Source organism: Lepidochelys kempii, chromosome 7 (genome assembly GCF_965140265.1).
Source record: "Lepidochelys kempii isolate rLepKem1 chromosome 7, rLepKem1.hap2, whole genome shotgun sequence".
NCBI lineage: Eukaryota > Metazoa > Chordata > Testudines > Cheloniidae > Lepidochelys > Lepidochelys kempii.
Window position 1 is genome coordinate 76,098,115 of NC_133262.1, and position 16,919 is coordinate 76,115,033.

General features: G+C 38.4%; 1 protein-coding gene across 1 annotated transcript in view; it reads left to right on the forward strand.

Annotated features, from left to right (window-relative positions):
- BICC1 (BicC family RNA binding protein 1) overlaps positions 1–16,919 on the forward strand; it is a 223,690-nt gene that overhangs the window by 113,806 nt on the left and 92,965 nt on the right. The window contains exon 3 of the mRNA XM_073353366.1: positions 5,886–5,955. Within this exon, the coding sequence (XP_073209467.1) occupies positions 5,886–5,955 (70 nt within the window). The remainder of the gene's footprint in view (positions 1–5,885; positions 5,956–16,919) is intronic.

Genomic DNA, 16,919 nt, shown 5'->3' on the forward strand with positions numbered 1-16,919 from the left:
TTGTCTCCTTCACTAGTAGAAGCAGTCCAATAAAAGATATTACCTCAACCACCTTGTCTTTTGATTGCCACATGCGACTGAGCTTTTGTGGATTGCTTCTCAGTTTGTTTCAGAAAAAAAGTATCACTAGATGGCTAGCATTTTAGCTTCTAAAATATGAGACAACCATGAAACCAAAACAAAAGAATGTAATGTAAGAGGCAGAATTTCACTATGGCATAATTCTAGGATCAGTCTGAATTTAACTACTTTATGCTTGATAAATAGTAAATCTTCATCTTTCCTTTTTCTAAAATTCTGTAAGGCTCTTGCAGTTCTATTATAGAATTCAGTTAAAAGAAATTAAAGCAAAAGAACATAAAATATGTAACGTTCATAATTTGTTTTTATGCAACCTCAGTTTCACTCTCCAGATTGTAAGAACTAAATTGTACTAAAGTAGGTGACTGGTGTATGTGTTTGAAATTTACTTTTGATTACAGGATGATTACATCAAGAAATGTAATTTAAATTCTTTTAAAGCTGATTGTTAGGAGTAACCCACAGTCATTTCTGGAAAGAAACGAATGAAAACAGGAAGCTTTTTAGGTAGTAAAAATAGTTCACAAGACTAAAATAAATATGAAACTGAACGAGTGTATTGCTGCAAAAACGAAGAAAGAGATAAAACTGTACAATAAATAAGCATGTTCCTTGGTGTGTAGTTGGGGCCTTGGGCTGCCCCCAGTAGTAGGGTGTGGCCTGAGGGTGTCCTTCTGGTATCCGCTCCAGCTGCGACCAGGGTTGTTTCTCTCTCCTCCTGCCACCCGTTTTGTTCCGGTGTGCCCTGCCTCTCTGGCCGATCTGGGACTGCTCGTATTGATCAGCATAAGAAGCAAGACTTTCTGCTGAGTCCATTTTTTTATCCCATAAACACTGTTTTATTTCTTCCCTGTACATATTCAGGAATTGCTCCTGAGCTATCAAATTACACATTCCCTCAAAGCTAGTTTACACCCCTTCCTTTGACCCATTTATCTAACAGACCCTTCATCTGGTTTAGATAAGCCACATTACTTAGTCCAGGTCCTCTCTTAAGGGCTCTAAATTTTACTCTGTAAGTTTCAGGTGAAGTTTCTGAAATTGCTTTAAAACCAAATCCTTGAATTTATTATAGTCAGAAGTCTCATCAATAGGCATCTTATTGAATATGTTCAGAGCTCTTCCAGTCAATTTTGCTATCAATGTGGTCATCTTGTGAGCTTCAGGAATTTTTTGGAGTGTGCACAGTCTCTCAAAGGTGAGAAAATATTCAGCAATATCACTGGATTCATCATACTGTGGACATAGTCACTCCCATTTGTAGATTGTTGGGTAAGGATTGTTAGGGTTATCCGATATATTCTGCTGAGCCTTTGCTCTCTTTATCACCAGTGTATGCTTCCACTCTTTTTTTCCTTTGCCTCCATAGCTCTCCTGTGGGCAGCCTCTAGGGCTTTTTCTGCCTCGTTTGCTGCCTCCAGTCTGGTTAACTCCAGTTTGTGTTGTCCCTTGGTTTCTGTCATCTTAGCCTCTCTGTTTTTAACTAACTTTACACCTGAGAATTAGAAAGAAAACCACAAAAGAAACAAACAAAAAACCTGGCTTGTAAAATTTTGCTGTGCTGTAATCTGATACCTGTGTTCTCTGATAGCTATTCTCAGCCTACAGAAAAATCCTTTTAAAAAACCTCTGTCTCCAGGCAAATAGACAGAAAAAGCCTCCAGCTGCTGTTAGCTTAAAAAATCAAACAAACAAAAACCTCTTCAGGTCTGTGAAAAACTTGTGAATTTCCCTGCAGGAGGTTAACTACTCTGCCTTTAGGTAGAGAAAACTCCAGCTCAAAAAAGAAAGATCCCTTTTGTTATGCCTACTGCTCTGTCCCCCCAGGCAGAGACATAGAATTTACAAAACCTTTTAAAATCCTGCTGTGCTTCCAGTTCAAAATAAATCTCAAAATGATCCCACTGCTCTGCCACCATGTCAGGGTTCCTTCCCCACTCTGAACTCTAGGGTACAGACGTGGGGACCTGCATGAAAGACCCCCTAAGCTTTTTCCTACCAGCTTAAATTAAAAACTTCCCAAGGTACAAACTTTGCCTTGTCCTTGGACTCTATGCTGCCACCACCAAGCTTGTTAAACAAAGAACAGGGAAAGAGCCCACTTGGAGAAGTCTTCCCCCCCAAACCCTACACCCCCTCTCTTGGGGAAGGCTTGATAAAAATCTCACCAATTTGTATAGGTGAACACAGACCCAAACCCTTGGATCTTAAAAAGAATGAAAAAGCAGTCACGTTCTTAAAAGAAGAATTTTAATTAAAGAAAAGGTAAAAGAATCACCTCTGTAAAATCAGGATGGTAAATACCTTACAGGGTAATCAGATTCAAAACATAGAGGATCCCTCTAGGCAAAACCTTTAAGTTACAAAAAGACACAAAAACAGGAATATACATTCCATTCAGCACAGCCTATTTTACCAGCCATTAAACAAAAGAAAATCTAATTAATTTCTAGCTAGATTACTTACTAACCTTTTACAGGAGCTCTGAGCTGCATTCCTGATCTGTTCCCAGCAAAAGCATCACACAGACAGACCGACCCTTTGCTTCGCGTGCCCCCCACCCTCAAGCATGGAAAATATCTTGTCTCATTGGTCATTTTGGTCAGGTGCCAGCGAGGTTATCTTAGCTTCTTAACCCATTACAGGTGAAAGGGTTTTGCCTCTGGCCAGGAGGGATTTAAAGGTGGTTACCCTTCCCTTTATAGTTATGACAGTCTGACATAAAGATATACAGGGATTTTCCTCCTGATATTGTTCCAAACACAGGATTCCAAATTTTTATTGAGAAGACAAGGGAATAGTGGTGTGTGGCGTTTATTCCAATGAGTTTTTTTCTCCCACTGGCAGCCACTTGTATAGCTGATCTTTCTCTTTAGCATCCCACCCTCCTTGTTTTAGTGTCTTTTTAACTCTTTCCTCCCAGCTAATCATATATAGTGAAAACAAGAATAAACTTATCAAAGAAAGATTCAAGAGATAGTGAGTAATAGTATTGGAAACAAATACTATAAAATCATAACAGGCTTGCTAGAGACTAAACTAAAGAGGTTTCTCACCCAAAACTGTTTCCAGTGTTTTCGACCAAGCCTGGCTGAGATCCCACTTTCATGAAGCAAATCCGATGTCCATTCACTACCTAAGTGAGGGATGCCCATGTCGTCTTTGCCTCCCAAATATAATCGAAGAAATTTTTGAAGTTTACCTCTTCCCTCCTCCCCCCCGTGTTTTTCTTCTTGTTAAATTCTTTCTGAACTATTTTTTTGTAATCTCTCATTTGCTTTCAGTTCAGACCATTGATAGAACCATTGTGAATGAGAACACTCAATTTACATGTAAACAGATAGATGGATAAACGTACTGTGTCTGACAGAAAACCTATTTTTGCTGGTGACCAACCTCCCGATACAGATTTAAAAAACATATACTGACTCCTTACATACATTTCACAGTGATATTGGATGACCGATGTGATGCCAGCTTTTGTTTGAGACCTCACATAACATTCTTAGGTGAACCAGAATGTACATACCAGATTAAGGAAATTCCTATAACCACTCTACACCCCCTTGCCAGTTGGCATTATGAGGTTCTTGCATCACAGTGGTCATGGGCTCCAGTTTCCTGAAATAACTCATCTAAGGGACTGAAAAATGAATTTATTAATAAACTTTTCTGATTTTTTTTGTTGTGATGAGTAAAGTTCTCCTTCCTCCTTGCCCCCCAAAAGCACAGGGCTTGGCCATCACTGTCTGTATGGAGGCCTTTTGTCTCTACATTGACTCCGAGTTAAGCGGCTTTAACATTGTCTGCAGTGCAGCTGTGCTGTCAGAGGCTCCCATGATGGTCGCTCTCTGCAGAGCCCTCCGTTGGTAGACAGGGACACTGAACAGAACTCATATAAGTTAGTGCTGATTTGCCTTTGAAGAGAAGGTGGCAGAATGTGGTTGGCCTTTCTAGACTCTCTTCGGCTTCAGATCCCGAATTTTATCGTCCGTCTAGAGAATGGCTTCCACTAGATCGGGAGGGACTGGAAGAGCATAGCACAGTATCATTGTTTCCCCTTCTGTACTTGAGTAGACTTGCCTATGTTTTTAAAGGGTCTGCTAGTTCATTTTTTTTTAAACTTGTACATTCTTTGGTAGTTCCAAAAGTGATGACCACTTCAAATAATGAGTGAGATTTCAAACAACTGAAATTTCAAATGGCTATGTGCTTCAGTCTTTCCTTTGTGGAGTGAAATGCATACACATGAAGTCAATGTGAGTGAGAGTTTTGGTTGATCTATAACTCAGATTTTTTACCAGTGGATTTCTTCACATCTGGACTGGAGTCTGCTCAGAAATATGTATATATTCCTGATAGAATTTCACTCTGTTGGAAATGTCGTCCTCCAGCTGAATTTTATTATCCCATAGTTGCTGAAACACATACAAAGTGTAGTACAGTGAGTCCTGGCTAACATCTTCACTTTTTCCATATGGTGTGCTAATCTAGAAATTGTGACTGTAGAGGAATTCTATTATTGATTTGGGCAGCAGAGAGTATACACTTAGGAATTCTTAAATTAGTGCGTCTGTCCTGGACGTGACTACTATTCGGAACCAATGAATGTTGGAATGTTTTCTGGTTCTCTTAATATATTAGTTTTCCTTTTTGCAGTGGTCTGGTTATTTATTTTGGGAATTTAATTTATATATATATATATATTCATTGTGGACAATGCCAAGATTGATTCAGTTGTACTGTTTGGCATTTTTTTTCCAATTGCTGATTGGAATTTTTTCTTGTCAAAACATCTTGCTCAATAAATAAGTACTTTAAAAAATTCTTTTTGTATAAAAAAGTATTCAAACCACTTACTGTAAAGTTGCATTGTTTGAGTTATAAAAATATTTCTATTAGTATAATTGAAAAGAAAGCCATTAAAACCATATGAAATATTACATATTATTAAATAGTAAGACATGAGAGCACAATAGCAAATCACTTACTGAACAATACATAGCCTAATCCTCTACTGGAGTAAATTGATGTTGTTCCTTTGAAGTGAGTGCAGTCACATCAGATGAGGATGTGGCCCAAAGAATTGGAATTTTTTTGCAAGATAACTTGTATTTTTCTGTTAATGTTCAGTGTGTGAACATTTTATAGGCAAGTTGCATGCCACATCAGCTGACTTCAGAAAAATAGGAATTCTAGCACTTTAAAAGGATGCATGAGCTACTAAATCCAATACGCAAAAGATTTTTTTGGACTATAAACTGTTCTAGGGATAAAATTTCTTCTTCAAATTTAAAATAACTAATGAATAGTGAAACAAACTTAGGCAATATATTCTGAATGCAAGCAGAAGTAATTTAGTCTTTAAGCATTCAAAATGAGCCTGATAAAATGTAAAAATATTTTTATACTTGAATGAAGAAAATAGATTTTTTTCATTTAATTTTAAAGCCAAGAAATTGTCACTATGGGCCTGATCAAACTCCCACTGAAGTCAGTGGGGTCATTCTTTTGACTCCAATGGCAGCTGGATGAGGCCACTGAAGTGTGACTTCCTTGATTCCTACTTCCAACCTTTTAGGCTGTCTTGAATCACGAGACATCCACCTCCTGTCCTCACAAACACACAAACCCTCCTCAGAATACCCTTATAATTAACTATACTTTTCAAATGTATTTACTAGGGCATGTGTAAAAAAGATGAATATGATCTAACCAAAAAAGGAACACTAGAAGATACATACAGAATGATGGGGGGAAAGTTGCATTTTAAATTAACTTTATTTTTTTTCTTCTTTTAATAGATTATGGAAGAAACAAACACACAGATTGCTTGGCCATCCAAGCTGAAGATTGGCGCAAAGTCAAAAAAAGGTATATTTGCTTGTTTTACTTTCATATTTTAAAAAGATTGAAATTTTTTTTGTGAAAGACAGCACTGAAGTAACAGCATTTAATTTAATCACAGATGAGGTGATTTCTTATAATATTAGACCCTAAAGCTTTGTTTAATCTTTTTATTTTTCTTGGGTAAGTGTTGATTCTCTACTCATTTGAATTGTCTTGTATGCTTTAGAAGTTTAGCTGACATTGTGTAGCAATCTATTTTAAATTACAAAGTAGTCTAGAACTCTAAATGTGTTCAAAGCTTTTGACTGGCTGTCAATGTAATCATGGCTATGTCTACAAATTTAGACAAAGTTGTAAAGTCCAAATTAATACAATATAAGCAGTGTGACTGTTTTTTTATGGAACTGGATACTGATTGTGTTTAAGATCAGTAGTTCAAGGAATCAAACTGTTGTCGGAATGATGAGTGTGTGTGTCACCTGATTTCTTATTGAAGCAATACTTGAATTAAAACTCTTTCACAGTGCTGAGGGTATTTTGGTTGACACTGGTGCACAGATGAAGATAAACATGAGAAAGCCAAGATGGATTGTCCGTAAATCTATTTGAAATGTAAAGGAAATATTTGTCAAAAGGAAGAATAAGAATATCCAGATGGACTTTTTCAGTGTTGCAAACAATTAGTTAAACATAAAATAACCACAAAAAGCAATTGATGGTGGCAAAGTAGAAGATATCAGAAAATGGAGTTAGGCACTCACACTTGCAAACTTCTTAAAATCTCTGATACATGGTAGACTCTTAAACTTTCATTTCATAAACCAAAATGGTCATATTACCTTAACCTTTTAAACAGGGGAAGAACTCATGAGAGAACGAAAAGGTCTGTTCATAATTGTGCAGGCTCTATTTTTTTACGAGCCAGAGAGACCCAGCCTAAGAGAGTTTTTCCCCTTTCCCCATATGCTGCCTGGAGACAGAAAGCACATCTATGTGTTTAGAAATGCATACTGCTTGAGGAAAGAATAGCTAGATAGAAAGCATAAGGGAGAAATTTATTTAGTGGTAGTCAGACAGGTGAGGATCACATAGGTAGGAAAAGAATGCTTACAATCAGTGGTAAAAAGCAAAGTCTCCATGAAGACCTGTTCTCCACCTGGATCCTGCTATAGCCTGAGCTGTAAACAAGAAGGGAGAGAGGGAGTTCTTATAACAGAATTAAAAAAAAAAAAAAAAAAAAAAGTAAAGGGAAAGCAGTACGTGTAATACTGTTTGGATTTTAATAAAATATTTGATATTGGGTCATATCTTATGAAGTCTTTCATGCAAAATTAATTCATATCTGCTTGGATAGCCACACCGTTATGTGGAAATCTGGCTGAAAGCCATAAACAAAGGATAGAGCAATAGCAGTGTATTGAGTTCTGGGTTGTGTTTGGGGTTGTCATGGTTACCAAGCTAACTGCACTGCTGTCCCTTCTTGGGGTGGAGCCCTACAGGTATTATGTATCAGGCCCTTTACCTGTCTGGGTGGAATTCTGCAATTCACCCATTTTCAAACTAGGACCTGGGTACAGTCTCCTGGCTACCAACTGTAACAATTCCATAAGTGTAACGGGTTAGACCCTGCAAGCGTTTCTCTTCAGGAGCCTGTAATAGCATACATTTGCAGTGAGACGGAAACAGTTTCTTCAAAACAAAGCCTGATTTATTTTGCCCAACAGGTAGGTTCACAGTGCTTTGAGGAGTTGATTCTAAAATAAGCACACATGCTTCCTTACCTAAGCGTAACCTCTCCATCCACAGACATCTCAGGCATATCAGGCTTATTCTCCATCTCTGAGTTGGGAGGAACATCCTAAGATGCTTCCGCCTTGTCCCTAATCTCTGAATGTTTGACTCTCAGCCTTTTCACTCTCGCCTCCTGGCCAGCAACTCTCAGCTTACCCCAAATTCTCCTTTTTCTAAGGTCTGTGAGCCTTTTGAGTTCTTTTTCATCCCAGGCTTAGTAAAGAACAAAAAGTCCTTGCTGCCTTGATGGGAGCCAGGTACCGTATATTCTCTCACCAGTTGATGGTCCAGTTATCTTAACTCCGTTGAAGCTGGGTAACTGAGAGGCTGTCATATCTGTGTCATTGCGCCTTTCCTGCATGGCTGCTCAACAACCCCTTTACAACTTTGATTTAGCTCTCTTCATTCATATAGGGTAATATCACACAATCGAACAGGGAAACAGTCACAGATAATAGCCATACGAAATAATAACATGGGGAACAGTGCTAAGTGTAGGTGACTTGAACATCTTGATTAATGAACTAGGAGAAGAAATAAAATGTACATTTATGAAGTTTGCTTATGACATTAAATTCGAAGTAAGGTTGAATGCCATTGAGAGAAGAGAAATACAAAGGGTCATAGAGATTAGAAACATGAGCAGAAAATAACAATGAAATCTAGCTTGGAAAAATGCAAACTAATACAACTGAGGAAATATAGTCCAAAGCATGCACACATAATGAGAATGAGAAACTTGGAAAATCTTAATGCCAGAAGAAACGTAGGGTGGTGGTAGATTGCAAATGAGACATTTTTGCAATGTGATACACCATTAAAAATGGTTAGTGTGGGTTTTGGGCTACAGGTTGTGAGCAGCATCAGGGCTAAAGACTTGTATCCTCTGATCAGTCATTGTATACGTGGGAGGTTGTGTACATACACACAAGATAGTACATTACAACAATATGTAGGGAGAGATCGTATCCCTTGTGTTCCTAAATTTTAGATAGGATGGCCCACATTTTAATAGTCCACACTGTTTCCCATCCCATTTACATTTGAATAAACTGCCCATTTGCAGCCACAGCAATTGTTTATGCGGAAAATAATACTGGCAAAGTGTTTGATGTATCTTGACTTCATTTCATAAAATTTAGCAGCTGCAACAGAGAAGGAAAGTCAGCACAGTGTAACCAGCCAACTGTCTGTGAACGGACTCAATGTTCTGAGACCTGACTGTAGCCCATCTTCTTGACTGGGAAATGAGTACCTAATTAGCAGTCACTTTGTTGGGGAGGAACAGAAGTAAGGCTTATAGAAAAGAATTATTGATCCAGCGACTGACAGGCAGAAAACTTTTAGTACTTTGAATGGAGATAAATGTGGTTCAGGGCATCTTATGCTCTAAATCCTAGGACGATGTTTCACCATCACCAAATTAGTAACTTTTACTAGTAAAGATGGCCTGAAATTTTGGTAGGATAGTACTTGGTGGATGTATTTTGTGGCCTTTTGTTAGTGATCTAAAAAAAAAAAACCCCTATAATCAGGAAAACATCCTAATTCCTTATTGAATGTTCATATATTGCGTGCTTTTCAATCTAGCATGAAAACAATTTATGGTTTACGACAGTATTTTTTCACTAATGTTGTATCATCTGGCTTTTATGATCAGCAGTTATTAATGCTATTCCAGGAATGACTGGTTGTATATCGTCTTGTTAATATATTAGACATGAGCATTAAAACTTGTCATGCAAAGTGTACATAATAGGATGCATCGTGATTCAGTAGATAGGGCATGGCAGTAGGAGTCAGGAGACCCAGTTATATTTTCTGGTACTGCAGGAAAATTGTGATGTGGGATAAACCAATGCACAAAGGTTAAGTGATCTGAAAAAGGGTAAGTCACTTAACCTCCTTCTTCTTAGGCTGTGAAATGATGATAAAGCTTTGCGATCCATGGTCAGAAAGTGCTACATATGAGATGATTATTACTAAGGATGGTAATTTAATAATACATGACAGCTAACTTGATATACACCCCCCTAAATAATTGATTCACAGAATATTTTACTTTTGGACCTTCCATCTGTTCAGAATGTAAGGAACTACTGAAGATCCTGTTTTTAGCAATTTTGTTAAAATATCCTGTATGACTTCACAAAAGCCAGAATTCACAAGTTAATTACTGACTCTCAACTGTTCTATAAAATCAAAACAGAGGAATTTCCTGCTCTAACAAGTAACAGATGCTTTAGTGTGTGTTGTTATGAAGAGGAGCTGAGGATAAAACATTTTGAAATGCATGTGTGTGTTTGTTTTCCAAACAAATATAAATTTTCCAAACATTAAAATAAGTTTTGAGGGAAACCATGTGTTCAGATTTTGTCACGTAAAAGTAGTTATTTGTAAGTTTTTGAGAGAGAATGAGAAATGAGTGACAGACATTCGTAATGATAGGATGCTGCATAGTCCCTCACTACTAGGGGATATAATGGGCAGAATTTTTTCTTGTATATTCATATGTTCTATTTGCACATTTTTGGGGATAGTGAATGATAGAGGTAGAATCTGATGTATTCTTGAACATTGTTTTGTCTAAGTCAAGGAAGCTAAAAATGTGCTCTTGTACTTAAGACCAAGTTACTTTTCTTGAAGCAGGTATTTCACAAGTTTCAGGTTTTTATTAATTGCGTGGTTAAAGATCTGTGAAGGTATTACTGCTTTCCCTGCCTTCGTTAATGCGGTGGTATTCTGTAGAAGTGCCCTTTTTTTTTTTTTTTTTTTTTTTTTTTTTAAGAAGTCCATTCTTGGATTCAGCAGTGCCACTCAGGCTGGGACTCTAAATCCTGAGTGGTAATAACTTAATTTATATACATAATATGGGATTTCACCCACGCTCTTAACGCTTCTCTTTACTTTTTCATTCCCCTAATTCTTTTGTGACTTTATTTGTATCTGAACAAATCCTGCACTCATAAAGAAACTGTAATGTGATTGGTGGGTTGTGGGGTTTTTTTTGTTTTTTTTTAAAGTCTAAGCACTTATGGGACAATTTGATCATTCCAAGTCTCATGACTTCTTCAAGACTGGCAATTTCACCCCAGCTTTGTGGTCCTTTGTGACACAGGAACACCAAAGCTTCTTTTCTGAGTGTGACTTTTGCAAGAGCCTTGAAGAAGAGTACATTCAGTAGGGCTTGGGCATCTAAAGCTCTGACCTGGTGAGACTAGTCAATCTCACTAGTCAATCTCACTCACTATGAGGGTGGAGGAAGATGCCTCTTACTAAGGAGTCAAGGGGCAGGTAACAGTGAGCCAGTGGGAAAAAGTGATGAGAGAAAGTGGGGGAGTATGGGGAGAGTCAGGGTGCAGGGAGGGATCTGAGTACTCCTCACTCCCCTAACTGCTATGCCAGCTCATCAGTTACTCTCTCCCACTGACCATATTACTGCCAGCTCCCTCTCTCCATTCTTGCCCTGCCCCAGCTCATCCCACTGCCCAGAGCTCTTGCTGATCACCAAAGACCCTACTTTCAGTTCAGCCTTCTAACCGTGCTCCCCTACCCTAGTGGTTACTTAAGAGAGGAAAGTGGATTTCTAAACCTTCTATCCAATAGGGAGACCAGCCTCCATTTTTGTGTTTACATCGTATGAATATAAACTTTCAAAGTTGAAGTCACTCCCAAGTTGAGGCAAGAACTTCCCATAATGGCCCCAAAAGATTATTTAATTATATGCCACAATTATTAATCTAATACCATGATTTTTGCCAGAGGATATCACCATGATTTGAATTGTTGGAACTGGCACTCTTACTGATGTGCACACAAACTTCCATTAATGTTAGAGGGAGTTGCCTGTGTGTCAGCAGCAGAAAATAGACTTTTTGAGTGTTTCCACTTTTTTATGGTCATTTAAATTCCTTTGTTCAAAATCCATTAAGTAGGCAAATTGTGATTTTAGTTGGATTCTTGTAATTCAAGCACACTACTGTTTCATCCGTGCTGCCAAATTTGCAAGAGAATTTGAAATTGTGTAAAGTTCTTCTCCGCATTATGAGATTCGTAATTAAGAGCACACTTCCATAACTTCAAAATAATGAAAAAGTAATTTTATACATCCTTAAGAATGCTTTGTGAATGTAATTGTGAAGAGTGATATGAGTTGTTGATTTATATTTAATTCTAGGATAAGATTTTTCAAAAGCACCCATATCCTATTTTCAAAAGTGACTGAGGCACTTTGGAGCCTAAGTTCCAAGACTTTCAGTGACACTTGGGATTCTAAGTGCCCAAATCACTTTTGAAAATGAGACTTAGGTATTGTCTGCATGGTATGGGTATGAATTTACAGTGCACCAACTCGCCATGCGGTAACGTCCTGTGTGGACACTGCTGCAGTGTACTGAAATTCCCAGAGTTCAGCTTTAGCTCACAACTATTTGAAAGCGTAGTACATCAAGCTGCACACTAGGATTTTTAGCATGCTGTAGCAATATTCATGGGGTATGTTGCTGTGTGGCAGACTGGTGTGGTATAAATTCAAACCTGGCTTGCCACTCAGTAACTATCCATATAGATGAACCCTTAGGCTCCTGAATCACTGAAGTGGGTTTGAAAATGTTACTCCTAGTCTTTTTTTTTCTCCCTTATTTGGTGAATATTTTCTTACCATTTCCCCCTTGCCCCCCTACACTTTTCTTTCACACAGTGGTGGTGGTTGTTCCCTAGTAGCTCCTACCACTGGCATCTCCCGTACGCGATGTGTGAGGTCATGCTGTGTGGAGGACGTTGTTTTCAGTGTTGAGCAGGATGGAGCAGCTGATGCTTGGCAGGCTGGATCTGGCTTTCAAGGGAGCCCTTGCTGCCTCAGGGCCCCCTGCGATTGCAAGAGTTGCATGTGCCTAACACCTCCACTTTTTCTACAGATCTCAGTCTCTAGTTTTTCTTTAGCTTCAGATTATACACACACTCATCTTTCTTCTGTTTAGCTTGCCATGGCTTCTTTTCTCAGTCTGTATCTGCCTTCTCGCCGCCTCCTGTTTCATTCCCCTTCATCCTTTAATTTGAGATCTTCCCCATTTTTCCAAAACTTTTATGCTGCCATTTATTTTTTTTAAAAAAATCTTGAAAAATGTTTCTGGTCCTCTTTCTGTGTCTTATTTCCCCTACCTGTTCTCATTTCTGCCTATTCCCCCACTTATTTTCTCTACTGAAGACTTCACTCTCTAGAAGTGAGTGAGTCCCAAACTCCACCACTTCCATTAGCATTCTAAGCAGAGAGCCAAAGTACTAAATACATCTTGTGATTGAACTTCCCTCCAAGCACAAGTGTAGTTCAGGAAAGCTTGCACTATTACAGCTTGAGCTGTGTATGTTTAATGGATAAACAACTAATTTGTTAACCCGGGCACAGTTGTCAATCCAGCAGTTAATGAAAAATTCATGTAAAAAGAAAGTGAAGTAAAACAAAAATGCCCTCTCTCCTCACCACCACCAGTGTTGTTCTCTTTTCCGAAGAGGAAAAGAATTAAGGAAGACTCATATGACCCTAAATCCAATGTACGTAAAGAACTGCTGCTGCCATGTTTCTGTGAAGAAAGGGGCAGGCCTTGGGTAGTTATTTGTGGAGGGATATAGTAAATATAACGTGGATTTCTACCCTAAGAATATTAGAAGGTTTCTGCAAACTTGTATACCCTAGTGCAGCGGTTCTCACCCTTTTTCTTTCTGAGGCCCACTGAACAGGCTATAAAAACTCCATGGCCCAGCTGGGCCACAACTGTTTTTCTGCATATAAAAGTCAGGGCCAGCATTAAGGGGTAGCAAGCAGGGCAATTGCCTGGGCCCCCACACCACAGGGGGCCCCACAAAGCTAATTTGCTCCAGGGTTCGACATCAGTCCTGGATGGTCGTGCTCAGGGGCTTGGGCTGCAGTCCTGCACAGTGGGGCTTCAGCTTTCTTCCCTACGTAGTTACTCTAGGCATGCCTGGTGTTTAGACTAGCACCTGAAACCTGCTCGGCTCTGGTTGAGACCCATTGCCCTAGTGCATAGGCAGAGGAGATGTCAGGAAAGAAGCACTCACAAGAAGTAGTATGTCTGATGAAGTAAAGTATTGGAGGAGTACATGAGGAGGAAGAGAGGACCTAAAATACAATTGCACTGATGGTATAAGTGAGGGAAATGAATCACTGTGGGTTAACAATGCTGGCATTCCTATCCCTGCAGTTGTTTGAGTTTTAGTAGATGATTTTTTTTCTTCATTCAGGGCCTAAATCTTAGATACTGTAGAGAGAGCTCTTAGACAGCTGACTAGCCTGATGATTTCATTCTGTGGTTATATTGATTAAAGGTCACATAGGGAAGACCCAGACCAAATATAGTATGGCCATTTTTGTTGCTGACTTGATTTTGATCTGTTAAGAGGTATAGTAGCAACTCTAGCCAAGTTAAGAAAAATACTACTGCCATTATTAGCTGTACAGAACAGGATTCGATTGGTTATTGCCCTGACAATAGCAAGCATAGACATTTCTTCTTCTTGCTTATGCACAGAACAGATTAATTCAACATCATTTATGCCCTGATGTCCCCAAAAAGTCAGGTGAGCAGGCCCTTGGCTTTTCAAGGAAAAATTCATATTAAAATGCAGGAAAGTTCTTTCATCATAGAAGAAGCAATACACTGTAAAATTAAAGTCTGATTTGCATGAAACTTGATAAGTTAGAATTTAGAATGAATGGAGGGAATAGGGTTTGTTTGAATTCTGTAACCCTTAAATTCAAATATTGAACGAGAACTTCTCATTTGAGTTATTCCAAAGAGATTTTTTATACATATGCAAACATCTGAATGCATATGAGTGAATTGACCATCTGCTGTTGTGATATAATTTTCAAATATAGCTGAACTCTAATTTAATGTAGTTCAGAAAAGTTCTCCTAGGTATTTTTTCCTAATAAGTACTTAATCATTTTTTCAATCACTGTATGTAAAAAGAGAGACTGTAAACAACAAGGAATTTTCAATTATATCAAAACTGGTGATTTTTAATATTTTTGATATTCTGTTTGTAATGAAGTTTCATATATAAAAGCCTGGCTTCCATAACAGCAGTTTAGCATGATAGCTTGGCCAGTTTTTAAACGTCACATGTGCAAACACCTCTTAACTTACTCACGTGTTCCACTAACAAATTACATCATTTCTTAAAAGAAAAAAATGCATCCCTTCTCATTATGCAATATAGGGTTTTTTTAGTGAGTAACTGGAGTGAATCTCAACTTCCCTCAGAACTGACTCGGAAAAGAGCCAACAACTGATTCACCAACTCTACTTTCTGCTGCGTGTTCCTTGGTTCCCCTTTCAAAGTACGGACCAGCCAAACTCTGCTGAGACCTAATAGGTTCACAACAAAAGGTGTCTGGCGATAGTTCTATTTTTAAAAAATTAGATAAACAGGACTGTGAGGTGGCAACAGATGTGTAGGAAAATTTTGCCACAATGAGAAATGTCTCTAGGGAATATTTAAGTAGTCTGGGACCCTAACATTATACAAACATCTGTGTCCAGTTTGTAACACTGCAAATCTCTTGGTATCAATGAGATTTACTGTTTATAATAAGAATGATTCTGATAAATACAAATCACAGAGAAAATAACTTTTTTCTATGGTCATTGGGAAAACTTTTATTTAAAAAGAAGGTACCTCAGTACTCCGTGGTTAATTTTAAAAGTTCCATACCGGCCTTGATCAGATCACTAGGCTATTTATTGCTTTAAAGAGAAGGCAAATTGCCTCAGTTTGCTGTTCCTCTCCTCCTCTCCCCAATAATTTTCTGTTTCACATCCCTGGAGATTCTCATCTGTTGGGGAAACCCAGTTACAACACAATAGTTCCCTGGCAATTAAACATGATCTGATCCTCCTTTGTGTAGGGGACTGAACTGCATTTCAGTCATGTGAGGGCATTATCATTTTACAGCTGGGAGCCCCAACGTGGTGGTGGTTTGAAGAGTATAATAGTAGAAAAAAGATACAAGAAAATATACTAAAATTGAAGATTATTTTCCAATTAAAGACTCAGTTGTACTATGTAATTGGAAACTGGGTGAAAATATTTGTAAAACAACTTTCCAATTTTTATGCTGTTCTAAGATTAAAAGTTTACTATTTTTTTCAAAAGGGGGTAAAAAGGAGTTAGCATGGTCTATTTATAGCTAAATTTAACACTGATTACTTGCAGATCACTTCTTCGTGCATTGTACAGAACATACCATATGCAATGCATTTATAGGTTTCAGAGTAGCAGCCGTGTTAGTCTGTATTCGCAAAAAGAAAAGGAGTACTTGTGGCACCTTAGAGACTAACAAATTTATTTGAGCATAAGCTTTTGTGAGCTACAGCTCACTTCATCGGATGCATTCAGTGGAAAATACAGTGAGGAGATTTATATACATAGAGAACACGAAACAATGGGTGTTACCATACACACTGTAACCAGAGTGATCACTTAAGGTGAGCTATTACCAGCAGGAGAGCGGGGGGGAGGGCTTTTTGTAGTGATAATCAAGGTGGGCCCTTCGGGAAGTAGTCTGAATGTTGAACTGGGATACACCCCTGTCAAGGTTCCTTCCCCACCCTGAACTCTAGGCTACAGATGTGGGTACCTGCATGAAAACCCCCCAAGCTTCCTTTTTACCAGCTTAGGTTAAAACTTCCCCAAGGTACAAACTATTTTACTCTTTGCCCTTGGACTTCCACTGCCACCACCAAACGTTTATCTGGGTTTATTGGGAAAACATTGTTTGGAAACGTCTTTCCCCCCAAAATCCTCCCAACCCTTGCACCCCACTCCTGGGGAAGGTTTGGTAAAAATCTTCACCAATTTGCATAGGTGACCACAGACCCAAACCCTTAGATCTTAAAACAATGAAAAAAGCATTCAGTTCTTGAAAAGAAACATTTTAATAGAAGAAACAGTAAAAAGAATCACCTCTGTAAAATCAGGCTGGTAAATACCTTACAGGGTAATTAGATTCAAAACGTAGAGAATCCCTCTAGGCAAAACCTTAAGTTACAAAAAGACACACAGACAGGAATATTCATTCTATTCAGCACAACTTAATTTCTCAGCCATTTAAAGAAATCATCATCTAACGCATATCTGGCTAGATTACTTACTATGTTCTAAGACTCCATTACTGT